Raw genomic sequence first — 23,555 nt, forward strand, 5'->3', positions numbered from 1 at the left:
AATGGCATGCTACTGTTGTGAGCATCTATAAAAAATGGCTGAAGGATGGTGAAACAGAATAGACAACAAGGTGCTGGACATACATTCTTCATGGATTTTGGAGGTTTGCCCACTCTGTAAAACAGGATAGTTGGTGATCTGAGGCATACCTGACAACAGGTGCAGGCAAATGTTGGAGCCACATGTGTTTTGGACCACACTGTTCAGTGCACATTGTCGAACATGCAGGTTTGCAACAGACAAGCCCTATATGTACCTGTGGGGACCCAGTGACACTGTCAGTAATGATTGCAGTGGGCCTAGGGTCATTGAGATTGGACTGTGTATCAACTGAAACATATTTCCTGGCGAGATGAATCACATTCCTGTTTAGAGAAGTTTGATGGTAGTGTCCAGTTATGTCATCATCCATCTGAAGGACTGCTGAAAACGAGCACAGCGCTGTGGTCGCAGGCCTATGAGGGCATTATTATGCTATGGAGTACATTCACTTGGGCTTCCTTGGAACCTGTAATAGTAATCTATGGCACCATTGCGGCCATCAACTACACAAATATTATTTCAGGCCACCAGCATCACTTCATGTTTCACATCTTCCCTAATGGTGATTGCAACTTCTAGCAGGATTATAAGTATCCATGTCATAAGGCCAGAATCATGCTACAGTAATTTGAAGAGCATGATAGTGAATGTACTTTGATATCTGGAACAACAAATTTACCTATCTGAATTCGATGTAGCGTGTCTGTGACACCATCAGGCACTAACTTCATTCTGACAAACCACTGGCCCATAATTTATGGAAATTGCATGACCTGTGACACCTGGTGCCAATCCCTCCAGAAACCTACCAAGGATTTGTTGGATCCATACCACACAAAATTCTTGCTGTATTGTGTACCAAAGGTAGACCAATATGCAATTAAGCAGCTTGTCATAATAATTTGCTCATCAATGCATGCCAATTATGTTTGGCCTTTAGGCTGTAGTCACACGTCTCATAAAGCTACTATGTTCCATTATATGTATATTTAACTCCTATTCCAATTGAAATATCCTGTCTTTGGATCCTAAAGTTATGCAATTTTTTGTTCTCAAAGAAATGGTTGTAGAAGCAGTTATGTTTCTAGGATATTTGTTTCATCTGTTTCATCAAATTTTGCGTAGAAAACATGTAACTGGATGATCTGCATAGCCTGAAGCCATTGCTTGAATTACCTCAGTCCATTATTCCCAATCTTATTTCACTCAGATCAGAATAGTGATGTCCCTGGAGTGTGCATATCCCAGTAAGGCTTCTTACAGTCCCACCTGCAGTACACTGACTTGCCAGAGACCTAAGAGTTTGACAGTGCATATGAACTGTGTTGAACTTTTGCAGACCTATACTCACAACAGTCTCAGCCCTGGCCCTACTGCTGTCATATCTCAGTGTATATATATGATGATCTCTTGCTGATAATGTGCCAGTTGACTCTTCACGCTGATATTATCATTTAGCAGCTGTTCATTCTTTGTTTGACCCATAATGCATGTAGTTGGTCTTAGACTTTCCTCACTCTCTGATGTGTGAGTTAGTAAGCAGCCGATCCATATTTGCTCCCTGTGCACTGAAGTGACAAAAGTCTTGGGATAGCGATGTGCGCATATACAGATAACATTAGTACCACGTACACATTACATGAAAGGGCAGTGTGTTGGTGGAGCTGTCATTTGTTCTCATGTGAAAAGGTTTCCGACATGATTATTGTGCAAGGTGGGAATTAACAGACTTTGAATACGGAGTGATAGCTGGAGCTAAAAGTATGGGACATTCCATTTCAGAAATTGTTAGGGAATTCAATATTTTGAGATCCACAGTGCCAAGAGTGTGCCTAGAATACCAAATTTCAGGTTTACCTCTCACCACGGACAGTGCAGTCGCTTATGGCCTTTAATTAATGACTGAGAGCAGCAGTGTTTGCATAGAGTTGTCAGTTCTAATAGACAAACAACACTGCAGAAAATAACCACAGAAATCAATTTGGAATGTACGACGAACACATCCATTAGGACAGTGTGGCAAAATTTGGTGTTAACAGGCTGTGGCAGCAGAAGACTGATGTGAGTGCTTTTCCTAAGAGCACAATATCACCTGCAACACCTCTTCTGGGATCGTGACCATATTGGTGTGACCCAAGACAACTGGAAAACTGTGGCCTGGTCAGATGAGTCCCACTTTCAGTTGGTAAGAACTGATGGTGGGGTTTGAATGTGGGGCAGACCCCACAAAGCCACGATTCCAAGTTGTCAACAAGGAACTGTGCAAGCTGGTGGTAGTTCTATAATGGTGTGGGGTTGTATTTACATGGAATCGACTGTGTCCTCTGTTCCAACTGAACTGACCATTGATTGGAAATGGTTATGTTTGACGTCTTGGAGATCATTTGCATCCATTCATAGACTTCACGTTCCCTAACATGTCATTGGGCCACAGTTGTTTGTGAGTGGTTTGAAGAACATTCTGGACGGTTTGATCAAATGATTTGGTCTCCACCCAGATTTCATGACTTGAATCGCATCAAACATTTATGGGACATAATTGAGAGGTCAGCTCATGTAAAAATAAAGAAAAAGACATTCCATAGTGTTATGCCCTTTGGCACCCATCGGACGACATCCCTCTGCACAGTCCAGTTTTACTGGTTGCAGAACCAGCAGCTACAGCCGTCTGGGAAGGCTGACAGCCAAGGCTGCCTCAAGAGGACACTATGGTCTTTGGAACCACTTTTCCATGCCTTCCGCAGATGCCAATCAGCAACCGGAAGACATCACATTATGAGGAGACCTAATGAGCAAGCAGCTCATCAACCTGACCGGCAGCATCCAATCATGCAGTCTAAGTGTACTCATCTGTGTAACAAAATAACCAGCTTCACTGGGACACAATTAGTCAACTGCAGGAGTTCAAGCTAGTAAGAGAATCAGATACTGTCTACAGAAGTCAATGGGCAGTATTGCTGCCAGTACAGTGGTCCTGAAGGAAGTCATCTCGGAAGATAAGTTGGTAAATACAGACTTCTAAGATGAACTCTTAGACTTGTATATACGTCAGGTGGCAGACTTAGTTATTGGAAGTTAACTTTCGCAGGAAGAGCTACTCATATCCCATTATATCAGAGTTCTACAGTCCATTTGAGGGTTCTAATAATTGCAGTTACAGTAACTAGATAGTTTGTATGTTCAGTTGTCTCTGACAAAAAAACTGCTGCAGTCATTAATAAACACTCCCATTTATCAATATATAACCTTGCCTACAATAGAGGACTGGCAGGTTATATCAGTGGCAGTTTGTCATTATGGCAGATGTGTCGACAAACGCAGCCATGGCATAGTTGACACATATAAAACACATAGGAAACATTGAGACCTATCTACTAACATGATCACATCCCAAAGAAATGGTACACAATCCGTAGTAAGATACTTTTGCAATTTTAGATGGCTGTAGAGGCAGCATGGCTTAGTATTTCTACATGGGACTTCCAATGGCTTGTTGATTCCATGACTTTTGCCACTTCAGTGTAAAGCTACCTCAAGATTGTCACCTTATGGTTATGGTTTAAATGTGTGGATTTGACACTTAGATGCACCCTGATTTGTTTCCTTTATTGACACTAATGTGTAATTAAGGCCCTTCCTACAAGCACTTAGGTGCAGTCAACTTTTGCCCATGTATGACATTTTTAATGACCAAATAACTTCTCTGCATGACTGTAATTGAAGAAGTGAGGTTTTAGGAAAACCATGACTACTGTTGGTATAAAGAAAGAAATACTATCTGGATCACTTACAAGATATATTATTTTGATGGTCTTTTTGGCCTAATAAATAGACTAACTTCGGAGTTATAACATTTTATTTTCCAAAAACTTGTGTAACCTAGCTTTACAATTCAAAATACTGTGTTTATCATCTCACTAATTTTACTGTATCTCGTGACAGTTTTACAACTATTGCATCACAAATTTCTAACAAAATTGGAGTATTATAGTTCACAGAAATCTATGTTAACTGCAATTTCTTCCTACCTGAACAACGAAATAGACATTACCCCTTAGTAAAAATTGGTATGGATATTCCATAGGGCTCTGTACTTCGGTCCTTATTTTTCATTGTGTCTGTAAATGACCTGCCCCATTGTGTATCACTGTCTGTAATCTGTTATGCTGATGGTACAACTTTACTCCACATCATGACATTCCAACTCTCGATAAGATTACGCAAGAAACTGTTGACATTGTCTTAAATTGGTCTGCAGCCAATAAACTTGTTTGCAATCCAGACAAAACCCAAAAGCTTATGTTAGGACTGTCTAAGAACTTAAAAAATAAATGTGTCAGAGCCTTAGCAATACATATCGACACCAAGCTCAGTTAGGAGAGCCACATCAACCAAGTCTGTAAAAAGATTTCATGAGTGTCCTTCCTACCTCATTTGGAAACTAAGAGATATGGTCAGTAATAAGTATCTCCATATGACATATTCACCCTCTTTGTCACATATCTCATATGGCCTACTCATATGGGGACATTCTCCTCATATGAGTAACATTAAGAAAAATGTTAACTGTATAATATGCAGGGATGTTTCTATAGAACACTTGTCACTTTTTTTTACCTGGGTTAGGGCACTAACAGCTGTGAATCTTTATATTGTGAGTCTGCGCTCTGTGTCAAGAACAGTATTAGAGAATATTGTATCAGGAAACAATTCACAAACATGACACTAGAAATGAGAAAAACATTTAAATTCAAAGGCACAGGCTACCAGTGACAGAAAACTCCCATAAAGTGAATGTCCTCAAAATCTTTAGTGAGTTTCCTCTTGCTATTTGATCCTTGCCATTTAAAAAATTCAAAATAACTATAATATAAAACAGTTCTATGATACGGACAATGTTGATACTAATATTTAAGATTTAGCTGTGAATAAGATACATAATTTGTATGAGCACATGTGAAATGAATATTAATTTTAATGCTTTGATTGCAAATGTATCTTCCTATCACTGAGAAAAACTATTCATTGTATGTGGTCAGTGGGAAATTAAGTCTCTGAATCTGAATTTACATATGCGGAATGCAGCTTTTCTGTTAGTGAAATCACAGTTCTGGAAGCATCAATATATTCCTTAAGTTTTCCTTCAAGTGCATGTAGGAAATACCATGAAATTTACCACTATGTCAGTCTCCTTTAAAGACCTTAATTATAACTGTCTATACATTTCAGTTTGAATACCTGGACATTAGTAAATAAATTAGTTGCATGTCTTAACCACCCCTTCTGTGACTTAACTGATTGTCTAGAGGTTGAAACTCCTTGTTAGTTGTATGATGGGTATCAGTGTCCATAGTAAATAGGACTCTGTTGGGTACATGAAAAATATAACACACTGAAACGTGGTCTATCTGAAACACTCTCTTGAGTTGTTAAGTTACAGCCATGGCCTCTCTTCCATCTAGCTATGTTTAAAGTTAAAGTACATGAAATTGAGATTTACCAAAGTACCCATACAAACTTTAAACAGCTCTAGTGGATAAACATAAATTAATTAGTGGATTGTTATGACCACCCCCCCCCCTTTTCCCACACACACATGCGCACACACACACACACTTCAAAATTTTGTTTAGCGCAATTAAATCATAGCATATTATTTGTAGTCATGGTAATTTTCTTAAATAGCCTCTCGTAGCTACTTCACTCTGTCCTTTTGTACCCAAATTCATTCCACGTTGTGAAAGGATGTGCATTGTAATGGAAATGACAGAATGCTATTAATTAACTAACTGTACTTTGGGACATCAGATAACAAGTCTTAATTAAACTGTTAACTGAAATATTTAATTGATTTTGATTTGAAGATCATTGTTTGATCAATAGCTCTTGTGTTCTACAAAAAGTATACTTAACATTGCTTAATACAGCTATAATTTATCACATTATTGTACAATCCTGGTTTGATTCATTGTCATGATACAAAAATTCATTTTTAAACTATCAAAAGCTGTTTGTTGTTGATAGCTGGATATTGTTTGAGTGAGTACATCAATTGAATGAGTGGAATCCCATCAGTACATGAAATATACTAGGTTTTCTTATGCTTCTTTGGTTAATTGTCAGGAGTAAAACACCTGTAATATTTTTTGTGTGTGAGAGAGAAGGCAGTTGCATTATCATCATTCACCTTCCTGAAGTGTGTTTTTATTATGAAATGTGAGAAAAATACTTTGTAAAATTAAAAAGGGATATGCTAATTTGAGATATTTATAAATTGTATTGCATTTTCCTAAATAAAAGCCTTCAGATCTAATGAAGTTTATCATTTGGCCACGAAAACTGCAACATCATGAAGGCAACATGCAACAAAAATCTGATTGACATATGGTAAGTTTACTACATGCTTGATTATGCAAGTAATGATCATTTCATTGCAACTGCACAAAGTGGGGGGGGGGGGGGTAATGTAAAATACATTGTGCATATGCACAGAAGGTTTCTCATACAAAAATCACATTTGAATGTTGTAACAAAAAAAATCAGGTTTTGAAAACATGATGTAATTGGATAGATAAAAAATCTACTCATTAAGCAGCAGTAGGAGAACTCACATATAAAAGATATTAAAGTTTGCCATTGGCTCCTTCTTCTGGCAGAAGGGTTGGGGAAAAGGAAGAGGGGTAAAGATAGAGGACTAATGAGGTTTAGGAAAAGGGGTAGAGTTCAGAAAAGGTGCCCAGAACCCTGGGTCAGGGGAGACTTATCAAACAGAATGAGAAGGAAAGACTGATTGTTGGTGACTGTACCAGACAAGATTTGAAAACCTGAGAGCTTAAAGATGGATGACAGGTACTTTTCATGTACTTCAACTTTAAACATAGCTAGATGGAAGAGAGGCCATGGCTGTAACTTAACAGCTCAAGAGAGTGTTGCAGGTAGACCACGTTTCAGTGTGTTATATTTTTCATGTTCCCAACAGAGACCTATTTACTATGGACACTGATACCAATCATACAACTGACAAGGAGTTTCAACCTCTAGACAACCAGTTAAGTCACAGAAGGGGTGGCTAATAGGACATGTAGCTAATTTATTTACTAATGTCCAGGTATTCAAGCTGAAATGTATAGACAGTTATAATTAAGGCCAGATGGATGGCGCGAACCAAGGATGTTGTAGTCCCAGTTCCCACCTGCAGAGTTGTAGGAAATTGGTGTCTAGGGAAAGAATCGAGATGGCACATGTGGTGAAACATGCATTGTGGTCACATCCGTCATGTTGTAATGCATTCTCTGACAGGTTATTGTAAGTTGCCAGTATACATCCTCTGCCTATACCCGTTCATCCTAACTGATAACTTGGTGGTGGTCATGCCATTGTAAAAGCAACTGTGTTACACGACATGTGGTATATGACATGTCATTTCACAGGTGGCTCTACCTTTGATAGTGTATGTTTCGCCAATTACAGGGCTGGTATAGGTGGTGGTAGGATGGTGCATGGGGCCAGCTCCAGGGCTAAGAGCCAAAGGGTAGGGTGATGGGAGCAGAAGGAGCATAGGGTCTGAAAAGATATTGAGGAGATTGGGAGGGTGACAAAAAGCTACTCTAGGTGTCGCGGGAAAAATGTCAGACAGAATGGACATCATTTCAGGGCACGATTTTAGGAAGTCGTAGCCTTCTCAAAGTAGCTGATTAATACATTCAAGACCAGTAAAATAATGAGTGAAAAGTGGTGTACTCAATTATATCCATTGAAGGCTGAGGTGAGAATGGTGGTGTCTCGTAAAGAGTCTGCAATGAAAAAATATGTTTGCCTTGAATCCCAAGGCTTTAAGGGAAGGAACATTTGACATGGAAAGGATGGAAACTGTCAAAATGTAAGTACTGTTGTTTATTAGCAGGTTTAATGTGAAGTGTGCAGCTAAACCTTAATGAGGATGAGGTCAATGTCAAGGAAAGGGGCGTGGTTTTCAGAATAGGACACTGTGAAATTTAATAGGGAGAATGTATTTAAAGATACCAAGCATTGTAACTGGTCAGCCTCATCTTCAGTCCATATATGGAAAAGATGTCATCAACGTTTTGATACCAAACAAGCAGCTGAATGAAAGCCCGTTTCAAGTGGCCCATGAAATGGTAAGCATACGAAGAAGCCATCCTGGTTCCCATGGCTGTGCCACTGATCTGTTTGTATGTCTGCCACTGGCTCCGAAAACTTGCAAAATTTTGATGCCTCTTATATGTGTATTCCCCTGCTGCTGCTTGGTGAGTTTGAATATTGGTTATCAGTGAGAAGATCATGTTATCGCTTGTGTAAGAATAACAAACATTTATTAGCATACGTCTGAATTTGTCAGGGGCACGATCGTGACCTTTCAAGATGGTAGTTTATCATTCTGCAATATTTCTGCTTGTGTTGGTCACCTTCCCATGACTGTCATGTGAACATGGAAGCCATGGGTTCACGAGGGCCATAATCAGTGCCATGCAGGATCTCAACCACCCCACACGACAGTGCCTGAGAGGACACACACATTGCTTGCTCTGCCATACAGGATCAAACAGCCTCGTCTCATACCTTGAGTCTAAAAATGGTCCTGTTTGCAATGAGACAAACATTCACACAGATAGTGCAGTGGAGTCTGAAGCACCGTGAACTGTCGGCATGCCAACCATTGTTGCGGCTTCCATTGACATGGCAGCACAGAGTAACGCCAACAGTAGTACACCCAATAACAACTCTGGTTACAGGAATTACACGTCTTTGTCTTTTCAGATGAGTCCTGGTTCTCCTGACAGTATCATGACACATGTCACCATGTATGTAGGCTCCAAGGAGAAGAAACATTTCCAGATTGCATTTGTCGTCTTTGTCATATGGACTCAGCACCTGGATGTGGGGTGCCATTGAGTTCCCATAACTGGGCCTGCAGGAATTATGTTTCTGTTATGTTAAGGCGGGTAGTTGTGCCATATCTTGAAGGTCTCCTGTGGCTGTGCCTGTGCCGCCCTGACTTTCCTTGATCTGACGGGTGTTCGACTCTTGTCTCGACCAACATATTCTCCAGATCTCTCACCCATTGAAAACATGAGTTTGCTGAGAAACAAGCACACCACCACGCTTCAGCCACTACAATTAACAAGCTTTGGCATAGAGTTGAAGCAGTGTGGAATGACTCACCGATCTTTTTGTCATCCAAGCTAAGTTTAACTCATTGCCCATTCGGGTTAGAGCCTTTGCCGCTGCTACAGGTGGCAGTTCTGAGCAATGAATTTTCTTGCTTCTATCCCCCAAATCACCTACATATTTAATCATGTGTTCTTCATAGTATAATGTGATGAGGTCTACCCAAAATATCCAAGAATTTCATTGTAAAAACCAGAAAACTATACTTGTATCCTAATGACCTCTGTCACCTTCTAAGTAGTCATCTGTGGCTTGTATGCAACAATCCCAGCATTGTTATCATTTTTGGAAGCACTCCTGGAAGACTGGAGGATGAAGGACTTGTTGCAGTTCCACTTGGATGTCTTCAGTTGAGTCAAAACGTCACCCTTTCAACGCGATTTTCATCTTGAGGAACAGATGGAAGTCATACGGGCTATAGCTGGTGACTAGGGAGGTTGGAGACTGTTGTCCTATTTTTTTTGACCAGGAATTCCTTCACAAGTGAAGTGTGTGCACATGTGTTGCCATGATACACCAATCAGTCTTGCTTTCTCCACAAATCTGGCCATTTGCATGGGAAGTGCTTGAACCACTCAAATGTTCTTGTTTGACTCAGTGCACTCTCACCGAATGCCTCTGGCAGCATGTGGTGGGTTTCAGCTATAATTTTCTTCAACTTGAAACAGAATTTGATGCAAATCTGTTGCTCATTCACGTTATCCATATCACAATTTGCAGCAGCATTGGAAGATGTCTCCTCACACACCATTGCAACTCGCAGCTGCAAGCACCAAAGAGGGTGCAACTTTTTGTCGCAGAAACTAAGATGTGTACCTCAAGATATCTAGTGGCAGAATGTTGTACTGTTATTGGTTCAACCAGTGCAATGAAATTCTCAGATTTTGAGTAGCACCTAATATGTGCAATACATAGTATTTTGTTATTTACTATCCTTCCTGGTGTTGCAATTTTAATGGCCAGCAGTGTAAATGAGTGTATACAGTGAAAAAAAATTCCTGTATGTGTTACTCAGGAACTAACAAGTCTCACTGTCTGCAAATTTTTTGCAGGTGACATAACAAGAGAGCGTACAAATAAAACAAAAGTACTGAAGGATGGAAATGCAACAGTAACAGGCTTGGCTTTTCGAACTACATCAAAATTAAGTCATCTGTTTGTTGTTACAACGAATTCCTTATTTTTGTACAATATCACTGTGAGAGATAAAGAACAGAAGGTAACTATAATTGTCTTCTACAATTTCGTACTTAATACTAGTAATTACATTAAAAAATTGTTCTGTGTGCGATCAGTTCTTTCTCCCATCCTTTGTTAGAATACTGCAGCTTAGAATGATATAATCCTTCTTTCATGGCAGAAAGAGCTGTTTAAAGAAACTTGTAACTGGAACTAACTTTTAGAAAAGACAATGCTTCATTTTGTGTTTGTAGAAGACATCATAAATCTCTTCTGTCAACAAGAGAAAATGAACATTCTTTATCGTTTTATGTAAAGTTGGAAAGCACAGTATGGAAAATAATATGATAAGAGAAGAGATGATTTAGCATCAAGTAGATGTGGATCGAAGGCACAAGGCTTTGGTAGCAGGAGAGGCAAAGTTGACAGACAACAGTACTGTTTAGCTTGATTGGCTAGCAAAATTTTGTCATGGAGGTGGCCCTCAAGTGAGAATCTTGATAGATGGAATCCTTGTGTGATCGGCGCCTGGCACAGAAACACTGACTCGGAGTGAACTGATCTGGTCTGGCTCATGTGCTGCCCTAAATACCTTTTGGTGCTAGGATACAGCCAGGTCTATTTTTGATCATGTCTCTTGCAGAAGAGACTAGGTCCATGTGGCCTGCAGCCTCCTGGTGGACACTTGTAGCATGGCCACCTGTCTTCCGCAGAACTGTCCTTGTGTGTTAGGCATCTTCGAATCACTGATGAGATGCTGATTTCTGACACATGCAGGCGTTAAGACTTTGTACAGCCCCCACCCCTTCCAGAGGGGAGGAGATGGCGAAGCTCATCTCTACATCCCTTTAGTAGCCAGATTCTGTCCAGGCAGCCCGGGCAATTGGGGGACGATGTGCACATCCATTGGTGTTGACCCCCCTGCGGGTCCGGGTATTAGAATAGGCCCACAGTATTCCTGCTTGTCGTAAGAGGCGACTAAAAGGAGTCTCACATGTTTCGGCCTTTATGTAATGGTCCCCTGTAGGGTTTGACCTTCATTTTTCGAAATTTTCCCAAAGAGTGAGCCAATTGGGGAAGGGCACTTTACATGGCGCATAGTGTCCATCATGCGCTGAAACCTCTTGCATCCTTTGTCGACGTGGATCTGCACTTCCGCTCATTCTCCAGCTGCTGGGTTAGGTCACCCTTCTGGGTGCGTTTTCCTCCATCCTCTGTGCAGTATTGCTTTCTGTGCTGTCATTGATAATGGACTCCTTAGCTCGTTTGCACCTGATATCCAGTGGGGTGGCCAGTCTGTTGTGGTGGGGCTGCCATGTACCCTGTTGGTTGTAGCCCCCTGATCACATAGCGATCGCTCTGCTGATGCCTGCACTGTTATCTAACCACGTATGCCAAGGAGTAGATGCCCGTCACCCTGGGGCATCAGGACTCCCGGCAATGGCCATCCTGTTGTTAGATGGCCTTTGCTGCGGCTGGCACCCATGGGGAGGGCCCCTGGACGGAGTGGGTGGCATCAGGGTGGATGACACGTCATGAAGCATAGTGCGTCATCTCTTGCTGGTGGTCAACCACCAGCAGTCTCCAAGTGATCAGGGTGTAACTTCAATGCTAAGAAATATGACCCCAAATCATTCCTCCCCCCCCCCCCCCCCCCCCTGGCCACACTATGGGAGGAATTTCAGGCTAAGGATAGCAGCGAAGTTTATTCACCCCAGTACCTCATATGTACGAGAGTTCATGGGGAATCTTTCTTGTCAATGAACCCTCAGTTTTTTGTGGAGCATTTGGAGGACAAGTTTGGGGAGGTGGAGGGCTTTTCCAAAATGTGATCAGGGGTGGTCTTGATCAAAACAGCACCCTCTGCCCAGTCACGGGCACTACTTGCCTGTGACAAGCTAGGGAATGTTTCTGTTTCCATCATGCCCCATAAGAGCTTAAATATGGTCCAGGGTATCATAATTCACAGGGACCTTCTTTTGCAGTCTGATGATGAGCTGCGTGCCAAATTTGAGTGGTGAGGTGTCTATTTAGTCCGGCATGTCCACTGGGGTCTGAAGGATAATCGGGTTGCCACCGGTGACTCCATCTTGGCCTTCGAGGGTGACACATCGCCCGAGAAGGTCATGGTGATGATCTACCGCTGTGACATAAAGCCAATTATGCCTCCCCCAGTGCGGTGCTTAAGTGCAGGAAGTCCAGGCACGTCTTCCCACTGTACTTCCAGCGTCACCTGTCGGGGTTGTGGACGTCCTTCATGTCCCAATACTCCCTGTGTCTTGCCTCCCATCCATGTCAACTGTAGAGAGCACCATTCACTTTTATTGCCAGACTGCAGGATTCTCCAGAAAGAAAGAAAAATAATGGACAAACTGACTTACACTGAGGCTAAGAGAAAATATGAGAGGCTACATCCTGTGCATGTGATGTCAACCTATGCCGCCGCTACAACAGCGGTTCTATCATCTTCCGTTCCGCCACGTATAGTTGGCTCTCAGAACTGTCAGACTCCACCTGCCCCCTTGATGGTGGGGAGCACTTCCCTCCCTGTTGCTCCTGCACAGCCTACTTCAGGAGCAACACCCCCCTCCCCGCCCCCTCCCCAACCATCGGGGACATCAGTCCCCACTTCTCAGCTGGAGAAGCGTAAGTCTTCTTTGGCTCCACTCGCCAGGAAGGGATCCCTTGGGTCACTCCCTTCCCAAGTTCCTGCCAGTGGGTGAAGCAACCACAGGAAGCTGTTCGTAGGGCTTCACTGTCCTCCTCAGTCTCCCAGAATGAATCAGTGAAGCCCTCTGAGCCAGACAAACGTAAGGAGCAGCAAGAGAAACCTTTAAAGAAAAAGACTCCCAAGAACCAAGGCACTGCAGTGGACCCACACCACCACTACCTACAATCTCTGTCTCTGAGGATGAGGTGGAGATTCTGGCATCCACGGAGGACCTAGATCTCGCTGTGCCCTCAGTCACAATGGATGTCGGTCACACAGGTACACATCTGGTGGCAGCAGGTGACCCTGAGGCATAGACTGCCTCATTGTGTGTTTCATGCCCTCCCAGTCTCACGTTAATGTAATCCTCCAGTGGAATTGTGGTGGTTTTTTCCGCCACCTGGCTGAGCTATGGCAGCTATTAAGCTTTACACCTGCTGTCTGCATTGCCCTCCAGGAAACCTGGTTCCCTGCAATGCGGAGCCCTGCCCTCCGTGGCTATAAGGGATATTACAGGAACTGTTGTGGCTATAATAGAGTGTCAGGTGGAGTTTGCGTCTATGGCCCGGAGTCGGTATGCAGTGAGCCTGCGCCCTTTCAAACCCCTCTTCAAACTGTGGCTGTCACAATAAGGATGACGCAGGAAATAACTGTCTACAATGTATATCTTCCTCCAGATGGTGCAGTACCCCTCAACGTATTAGCTCCACTGATTGATCAACTCCCTAAACCTTTCCTACTTTTGGGAGATTTTAATGCGCATAACCTCTTGTGGGGTGGCTCCATGCTTACTGGCAGAGGTAGGGAGGTCGAAAATTTACTGTCACAACTCGACCTCTGCCTCTTAAATTCAGGTGCCCTCACACATTTCAGTGTGGCACATGGCACGTATTCGGCCATTGATCTCTCGGTTTGCAGTCCTGGCCTTCTCCCATCTACCCACTGGAGAGCACTTGATGACCTGTTTGGTAGTGACCACTTCCCCGTGTTCCTGTCACTCCCCTGGCATCATGCCCACGGACACCTACTCAGATGGGCTTTAAACAAGGCAGACTGGGAAGCCTTCACCTCTGCTGTCACTACTGAATCTCCCCCGCATGGTGCCATTGATGTTGTCGTTGAGCAGGTCACTACAATGATCGTTTCTGCGGCGGAAAATACGATCCCTCATTCTTTAGGGTGCCCCCGGCAAAAGACAATCCCTTGGTGGTCGCTGGAAGTCACTGAAACAATTAAAGAGCATCAGCGAGCTCTACAGCGACAGAAGTGGCACCCTTCCCTAGAGCATCTAATAGCCTTTAAACGGCTCTGTGCTCGCGTTCGCCAGCTTATAAGAGGACGGAAACAGGAGTGTTGGGAAAGGTACATGTCAACTATTGGGTGCCATACGTCACCTTCCCAAGTCAGGATGAAGATCAGGTGTCCCTGGCATTAACATCAGTGGTGTGTTATCTACCGACACAAATGCGATTGCTGAGCACTTTGCTGAGCACTATGCTCGGGCCTCTGTGTTGGAGAACTACCCTCCAGCCTTTTGCACCCTCAAATGGAGGACGGAAAGGAAAGTCCTCTCGTTCACTACACACCACAGTGAACCCTATAACGCCCCATTTATTCTCATGGTCAGCCAGTCATGGTAATCTCCTCTCTTATTTTGATCTATTCTACATGTTTCTTGTGTGTCTCTGTGGTTTTCTTGTCCAATTTTGTCCATTTTAGTGTTTGTTTGCCCTTCCTGTAGAATGAGCCTCTTCATTACATCACACCTCCTTTGTAATTTTATCGCTCCCCAGCCCATCCCTCATTACCAGGTAGCATGCCATGTTAGATTGAGTGCTGGCGGGACACCCTGTTTAAAGAACCCCAAGTCATCTTTCACTGTATCTCATACAGCATATGTTTTTGGAGGTAGACAGAAAAGACATTTAATCTTACATCAAAGCAAGATTTTGCCGACTTTCTTCGATACTTTGACAACAGTGGCAGATTCACCATTGTCTTATCCTCTTAAGGTTGTTGAGCTCCCTTGACAGGTTTTCTTTAACTGATATTGCATGGGCTCAGTGGACCAGTGTACATAACATACCCTCATGCTGTGAAAGATGATGGCAGCTGGAGGCATGGGGATACATATCACTGAGAGTGTTTCTCCTGTGCACACTGTGTCTCATAGTGTCACGGTGCTCAACTAGGATGTCCAAAAAGGGGAATTCACCATTCTCGTCCACCACTGTAGTGAATTTGATGTTCGAATGCAGTGAATTCAAATGCTGGAGAAGCTCCTGAAGCCTCTCACTCCCATGTGGTCACACCACAAATGTGTCCATCAATATATTTGAAAAACAGTGTGTGTTTTAGGGCACCTTTTTCCAAGTTTTTTCTTTGAAGGCCCCATGCAGTATCAGGCAAAGATAGCCTACCAAGGAAACTCAACAACCTTAACAACATATTCAAGAAGAACGGATACAGTGGGAGGCTAACTGACATCCTTCCAGATGGAAGGTACAGATTCAGTGAATAGAACACAACAAGGAAATAATGACAATGGCGTATCTACCATATTCAGTGAGGTATCGAACAAAATTGGAAATGAAATGTAAACAAATGGAAGTGGTAAGACAGGCTTCAGCATTTTGGGAAATACAATTTGCCAATGTCTGATCAATAAAGACAGTGACTTCACCCTCAGTAAAGTATGGGACCCACAGCTGAGTCAACTGTAGTCACAACATCAATTGAGAATGACATCCATGTCTGAGGGGGCAGCAGAAAAATTAAGGAACTGGAGTTTGCACCCATTGTTTGGTGATCGTATTCCCCCACCGTTCCACTTGATGTAGCATGTGCAGCTTCTCCTGAAGTTGACAGCAAGGTATGCTGTCAAAATATTGTGTTATGTAAACAACTGCACTTGGCTGGACACCTGAGAACAGTTGATTCGCCAGGAAAGCTAAAGATCACACATTTCTTGTGTTATTAATAACCATTCAGCAGTTGCATTCCCAGTTGCTAAGTTCATTTTGTTTGCAGTTTACACAAATGGTATGAGTAATACTAACTCCAAAATGATTCTACTAGCAAATGATAAAATATAAAGGTTTGCAGATAGAAAAATTGACAACATTAAATTATTAAGATTAAAAGTGATAATAAATTTACTTGGAAGCATACCTCGTAACTGTGGGAAATCATAATGGAATCTTTCTTTGCGACAACAATATGGTTCATATTAGTGGCATGAAAATAAAAAAAAATAACATTTTATCTAGTTTAATTCTACAATGATATATGGTATCATACTTTACCATATTAAAATTTTCATAAATCAAAAATGTATGATTTGATTTCTTGTGTGAATTGCAGAATTCCTTGTAGAAACAAGTTCAAAGAATTGAAAATGTCATATCCTCCTCCTCAGTTTATTCATTCATAAATGCAAATGTGTGTAGACAATATACCATTTTTTTCTTTCAAGAACAGATCAGTTCACTAAATCAACAGTAGGAAAAAAATATGTAAATCCTGAAAGGCGCTTGCTTTGATCCAGAAAGGTATCAATTATTTGGTAACACACATTTTCAGTAATATATCAGTCACAAGAAATTCAGATACTATTAATTTACAATTAAGAGGAATTTGGATTTATTCTTTTCCTCTGTCAAATAATTTCTTAATATTACTAATTTACGTAAATTGGTAACAGTAATGTACGTATGCAGCCTACATATTTATGTGTTTATAAACAATATTTTATAAATCCATAAACAGAAAAGTGTAATTTGTTTTTTTTATTTTCTTCTTACAGATCATTCACCATCATGTCAGTTATGACTTGATAAAAACACTTTACTATTATCCATTTCTTAATGATTGACCCCTGACTTATATGCTCATTATATCGCATGCCAAACGTGGATGTGTTGTACCTTCCCAAAATCGTGGAAATGTCTACTTCTATTTGGTGTATGAATATTACATTTTAGTTGGAAAGGGGGCGACAGCATGCTCTTTTGAGCGTTTTTTTATGAGTGTCAACTTTGAGGAGTCATAGAATTCAGTTTATAATTAGGAGAATAATTCCCTTTGCACAGTTCAAAGGTACAACCATTTTCTACTGACAAGTGAATTTTTGTTGCTCTCTGATTGATAATTTTGTCCTAATAATGGTGGATGTGGATTTCTGCAGCTTGCCTTGTTGTAATGAGTTAACAAACAAAAAGTGTAGATGCAAGCTGTGTTGTTGCCTTTCACAGCAGTTATGCTTTTATGCACTTAACTATACATAAAGCACTAATATCGTGAGTTCAATTTATTTGCTTTTGTATCGTTATGCTCCCTGTGCTTGCATGTGCTATGTTTCCAGACCTCTAAACAGTATTTCCACTTCATTATTCATCATTGCAGTCTTTACTTTATGGCTTCCTGTCAGATAGGAAACGATCATGCAACCTATCTATGTTTTGTACTTATGCAAGACAGTCTTCGTGATGTAATGCCTTGTGCGTGTGTGAAACCATGTATCATTTATGGAGTTGTCAAAAGTCCATGGTGATCAGCAGCTTTCAGTGCATGTGCTTACTTTGGGTCTGAAAAAGAACAGGGCATGATCAGTTCCTATCACAGATGGTAAAGAGAACTTCTGAATATGTCAGTGTTAGTGAAAGTCAAGCAAATTTCGAGAGAGTGTAACTTTGTCTTGGATAACTGAAGAAGTGTACTGGTAGGTGACAGAAGTTTGCATTGGACGAGTTTGCACAGGGAACCATAAGAGGGAAAATCCTGGACTTCCGTGTGGAAAAAGTAGTTTCCAAAAGTAGCTGTCATATTGCAAAAGTTAGACTGAAGTGGAAGACTTTCTTGATGTGAATGAAATGACCCCCTGGTGTTCTATTCAGAAATTGGGCTCCAGAGACACAAAGTGGAACAAAAACCCTGTGCTGATGGAAAATAACCAAGTAGCAGGAATAAGAAATGAGTCAAACACTGAACGGACTCATTATTACACTGATGAGAACTGTAGCACCAATCCTTCCAGAAAGTTTTTATGGCGGGAGCAAAAATTGCCTTATGCATCATAAAATATTTATGATTATCACAGACGAAGTATTTGAGAGTGGAATGGATGGAAAGGAGGAATTCAAACACCATCCAGTTCTTGAAAAACAGATTATAAGGTGCCGCATTGGGAGCAAAAATGAATTTGAGTAAAATGCTCTCTTATGTTTTACTGGGCAACAAGGAGGTGCAGTTTATCATTCTGAGATGAATGCCTGACCCTACAAAGAGTGGTCTAGGAGTGTAGTGGTGTAGGAGTGTTCTCGGAAAATTACCAGACAGATTGGCCTCAGTATCACTCAGTGATAAAATTGAGGAAGGATTCTATTATTGAATGGATGTAAAACAATAATGTAGAGCTTCCATCAAACTCCCCATCATAGGCAGAATTTACTAAAGTAAGCCCACTGGAGCCCGTGCGACTTTACTTCAGGTCACAAGAATACCTTTTAGAAATGTACGACATTTGTGAGAAAAGTAATGAGGCTGATTTTTTATGTAACTTAAGTTTTTATTTATTTATTTTCAGACAATAGTATTGTCCCCTTCAAAGTAGTTCCCTTTTGCAGCTGTACACCGGTGCAGTCATTCCCAGTCTTGGTAGAGGCAATGAAAGGCTTCAGTTTGTAGGGCCTTTAACATTCAGTCACATTTTTTTTTAATGTTCTCCAGAATCACAAAATGATGTCTTTTAAGACATTTTTCAATTTCAGGAAAAGAAAAGATCAGGTGAATAGAGGGGCTGTGGAACAACAGGAATGACTTTTGAGATAAAATATCTTGTTACGGAACTGACTGGGGCGTTGTCATGGTGCAGCATCCACTTGTCTGCAGTGACATGTCTCACTTGATTCACCCTTTTCCTGAGCCTTTCAAGCACATCTTTGTAAAAAGCTTGATTGACAGTTTGCTCTGGAGGAACAAATTGTTTTTGCACAATACCCCTTCTGTCAAAACAGAAGATCAGCATTGTTTTGATCTTTGATTTGCACATTTGACCATTTTTTGATTGTGGAGGTGACTCAATGTGCCACTCCTCAGTTTGCTACTTTGTCTCAGGATCATATGAAAAATCCAGAATTGATCACTGTGGTCACACAAATGCTCCATTAATGGTCATTGGCCACCATGTCGAGAAGATCAATGCACACATTTCTTCGATTGTCCTTCTTCTCAGTTGTGAAGCTTTTCGGCACTATTGTAGTACAAACCTTCCACGTGTGCAAAACTTTGGTCAAAATTTGATGTACAGTGAAACTGTTTAACGGATCACCCATCATCTTTATTGTTAAATGTCAGTCCGATCTCACAAGAGCATGGACACGTTCGACATTTTTGATGGTTTTTGAAGCTGAAAGTTCACCTTCAAAGTGTTCTCAGCCTTCCAAAAATGATTTGTGCCAGCGAAAAGCTTCTGTGATTGATCAGAAATGTTTGCCATAGTCCTATTTCAACTTTTCAGTGGTCACATTCGCAGATTCCCAAAGTTTCGTACAAAACTTGATGGCATAACATTGCTCTAAATTCCGCTGTTCCATTTTTCACAACACACAACAAAAACACAGCTTCACTGATGGTGCCCTCAAAAATCATGTGATGGCTACATGGAGCTAAAACTCGGACTGAGCGTAAGGAAGGGATGAGCACACCGGTCCACACAAGTAGAACAACACAACATCACCATAGTGCTTGCAGTGTTATCAGTGTCATTACTTTTCTCACATACCTTGCATTGTACTCAGTTAAAATTAAACATCTGTTGTTTCCTTCGGTGTACTGTGAATTAAACACAATTGAATTTATTTGGGCATCTGTCAAGAAAAAGGTAGCAAAGGAGAATAAGAATTTTAAGATACACGATACTTTGCAGCTGTGTCCCACCACTCTGGAAAGTGTTCCCCAAAGTATCTGGAGGAATTTAGTGAAACTTGAAAATAGCTATGGACAAAGAACTCACTGTCTCGACACAGGAATAGAACTATTGTTGGTCCAAGTAGATGACTGCAGTAGCAACAGTGAGACCTCAACCTGCAGTGAAAATGATTAAGGTAGGTTTTATTTCATTCATCATTCTTTCCTGCAGAATGTATTTGAGCCACATGATTTTTCATTAGCGATTGAGATAGGTTTTATTTCATTCATCATTCTTTCTGGCAAAATTTATTCGAGCTACATGAGTTTTCATTTACTGTTAAAATGTACAATTCATTTCATGGTTCGTTTATTCAGAGCTTTGGGTATATTGAGTGTTCACTTGCAAATTCCTATGTTATTGTAGTGTATTTGTAACAGCAACTGAGCGCACTAATGCTGTATTGGAATGCTAGTACGAAGCTGCCATTTTTCACTGGTGAATAGGTGCTTGGTTATTGCACATTACAACAATGGCAATGCACTGGTATGACAACGTTGCTCCTCCACAGCCTCACATATATTGCAGCTGCTAACACAATTGCTTTACAAGCTCTTGAGTGATAAACATGGGGACCATTCATTGGTAATGACATACGATGTAACCAATTAGAATTCAAGCTTTACACCTGTTCTTTTTCTGCCTCAGTTGCTACAGTGGTAAGCTCAGTCTCAGAGTCTTGCATTTGACATATAGTGATGAAACGACTAACCAGAAAGTAACAAAAATCTGTACGCAAATAGAGCAAGGTTTTATCTTTAAACTGTGCAAAGGAAAAATTTCTCCTAAGTGTGTTCTGACTTCTATGACTCCTCAAGGATGACACTCACCAAACAATACTCAAAAAAGCACGCTTTCTCTTAAATTTTACTGCGTATGTCGTTACCATTTCAACTAGTGTAATATTCATACACAAAATAAAAGTAGACATTTCCACAGTTCTGACAAGGTACAACACATCAATATTTGTCAAGCGATGTATCCAGAATATGAGCTCATAGTCAGACGTCAGTAATTATGAAATTGATTGTAGGTGTGGTCCTATTGAAGGTGGCATGTCATTGTCTCCCTTTGAGATTAAGTACTGACATGGGTTACATGGGGTCCAATAGTTTCAATGTGGACTCCAAAGCACATTGCAGCTTGGTGTTTTTTCGCATTAACAAATCACTGAAATCATTCGGAGCGATGGAAAAAGCAATAAATGGCAAAAAAAAAGGTCTTGGGCTGACTGGGGATTCAACCCCAGATCTTCCAATTTTACTGTGACTCATACCCATTTAGCCATCAAGTTAAATCTAAGAATATCAGTTTTTATATGAAAATTGTATTCCATATCATGTTTAGTTACATGCACCACACCCATGATGATCTCTTCAGTATGAGTCTTAGGAGCAAACAGTGTAACTAATGTAACATAATGTAATTGTATAAACAAGGGCATAAATAAAGAAAATGAAGTATTAAGCCACCATTTAATACGTTAACAAGAAGCTGAATATTGTAGCTGAGTTTTCAAACTTGCATCTTCACTCATATTGCAAAAACAATTATGGTATCTTTGAAAATGGTTATCAGTGTAGAACTGTATTTTGATGTTAACAGTTATTCTTGTTTTGCAATATAAGGCCCCTTCTTCAATAACCAACACATGCTTTGCGTAGGTATAGGGTGAAGGTACTGTTATGAGAGGACGGTTAATCTGATATTTAGAGAATGGAAATGCCATCAGTTTCTATACATGGAATTTAAGATATAATTTTATGTTTTTAACTTTTCTTTTTCTAGGTCCTACTAGACAGCATGGGATGTAGCAAAAAATGTTCTGTATTTGCTGATGCCTCACAGGACAGCCATTTCATGATTGGCAGAAATGATGTAAGTCATATTTTAGATAATCTGTAATTGGTAATGCAGGTATTATTTAATTCATAAGTTTTGTACATTTTGTGCCTTATTGTATGCTGTCAGGCTGTTTATTGTTATACACCTGATGGGCGTGGACCATGCTATGCTGTTGAGGGTGAGAAGATTATGCTGCAGTGGTTCAGAAGCTACCTGGTCATTGTTGCCAAAGAAACCAAAACAATAACTGCAGTATCAACAGTATCTCCAAAGTAAGTCTGTGATTGTGGGTACTTACTATGAGTTGCCACGGTTTTGTGTAGTGTGAAGTTTAGTCAAAAAAATAGGGTGTATATTGTAACCTTATTTACTAATTATTAGTTAACAGGGACAGAAGGTTTCGCTTATGGAATGTGTTGGATCCACCACTCAGTTTGCGTAAATCATATCAGAAAACATTTCAGTGCCATCTATGGTGCTATTGTATCGGCACGCTCTGAAAGGTATGCTATCTGAACCAGAAAGCTTGCCTTTAGTAAGTATTTTAAGCTGCTTCGCTACACCAAATATAACTAATTTTAAGTCACTCGTTGTGGCAGTTGTTCTTGATTCAAATTCTGGAATATTTACTTCACCTTCTGTGGCGAAGAAATTTTGGAAAACTGTGTTTACCAACTCTGCTTTAAAGGTGCTGTAATCAGTAATATTAATGTTGGTATCACACAGTGAAGTTAGTGATTGTGTCTTGTTGCTGATGTACTTTACATATAATGAGAATCTCTTTGGATTTTCTGTCACATTTCAAGACAGAGTTTCATAGTGGAAGCTATTAAAAGCATCTTGTATCGAACCCCATGCTAAGTTTCGAGTTTCAGTAAAACTTCACTAATCTTGGAGATTTTGTGTTCTTTTAAATTTGGAATGCATTTTTCATTGCTTCTGCAACAGTGTTCTGACCTGTTTTATTTAGCATGAGGGATCAGTACCATCTTTTATTAATTTATTCACCCTAAGTCTCTCACCTCCAACGGCCTTGCTACAATGGTTTCCATCAGATCACCTAAGTTAAGTGCTATCAGGCTTGGTTAGCACTTTGGGGGGGGGGGGGGGGGTGACCATCTGCCAAGCATGTTGGCAAGCGTGGTGCACGTAGCTCTTTTGAGGGAAACTGAGGAGCTACTTGATTGAGAAGTAGTGGCTCGGGTTTTGTAAACTGACACACGGCCAGGAGAGCAGTGTGCTGACCACGTGCCCCTCCATATTCGCATCCAGTGACGCCTGTAGGCTGAGGTTGACATGGCAGCCGGTCACTACTGTTGGGACTTCGTGGCCTGCTCAGGTGGAGTTTAAGTTATTTTAGGTCTCTCAATTGGCTCAGACACTATTTTGTTGAATTCAGGGCATATCTGCTCTACACTTACATTGTCTGTTGTGAAGGAGTGGGGACTGTTTCTTAGGAAGACATCAAACAAATTTTTTGTATGCTCTCTTAAATAGATATATTCTGCATTTACTTTTGGTAGATTTGTATGTTGTGGTTGTAAGTCTCATTACAAAGACCTTGTGGTCACTAATCTCTGTATCCGTCATGATGCTCCTTATTTGCTCAGGATTATTTGTTAT

At 40.9% G+C, this 23,555-nt stretch overlaps 1 protein-coding gene across 1 annotated transcript in view; it reads left to right on the plus strand.

The window, feature by feature from the left end:
- The window catches only part of LOC126458065 (vacuolar protein sorting-associated protein 11 homolog), a 177,810-nt gene that overhangs the window by 61,493 nt on the left and 92,762 nt on the right, over positions 1-23,555 (plus strand). The window contains exons 5-7 of the mRNA XM_050094866.1: positions 10,284-10,450; positions 21,876-21,965; positions 22,059-22,204. Of these exons, the coding sequence (XP_049950823.1) occupies positions 10,284-10,450; positions 21,876-21,965; positions 22,059-22,204 (403 nt within the window). The remainder of the gene's footprint in view (positions 1-10,283; positions 10,451-21,875; positions 21,966-22,058; positions 22,205-23,555) is intronic.

This window comes from Schistocerca serialis, chromosome 2 (assembly GCF_023864345.2).
Source record: "Schistocerca serialis cubense isolate TAMUIC-IGC-003099 chromosome 2, iqSchSeri2.2, whole genome shotgun sequence".
NCBI lineage: Eukaryota > Metazoa > Arthropoda > Insecta > Orthoptera > Acrididae > Schistocerca > Schistocerca serialis.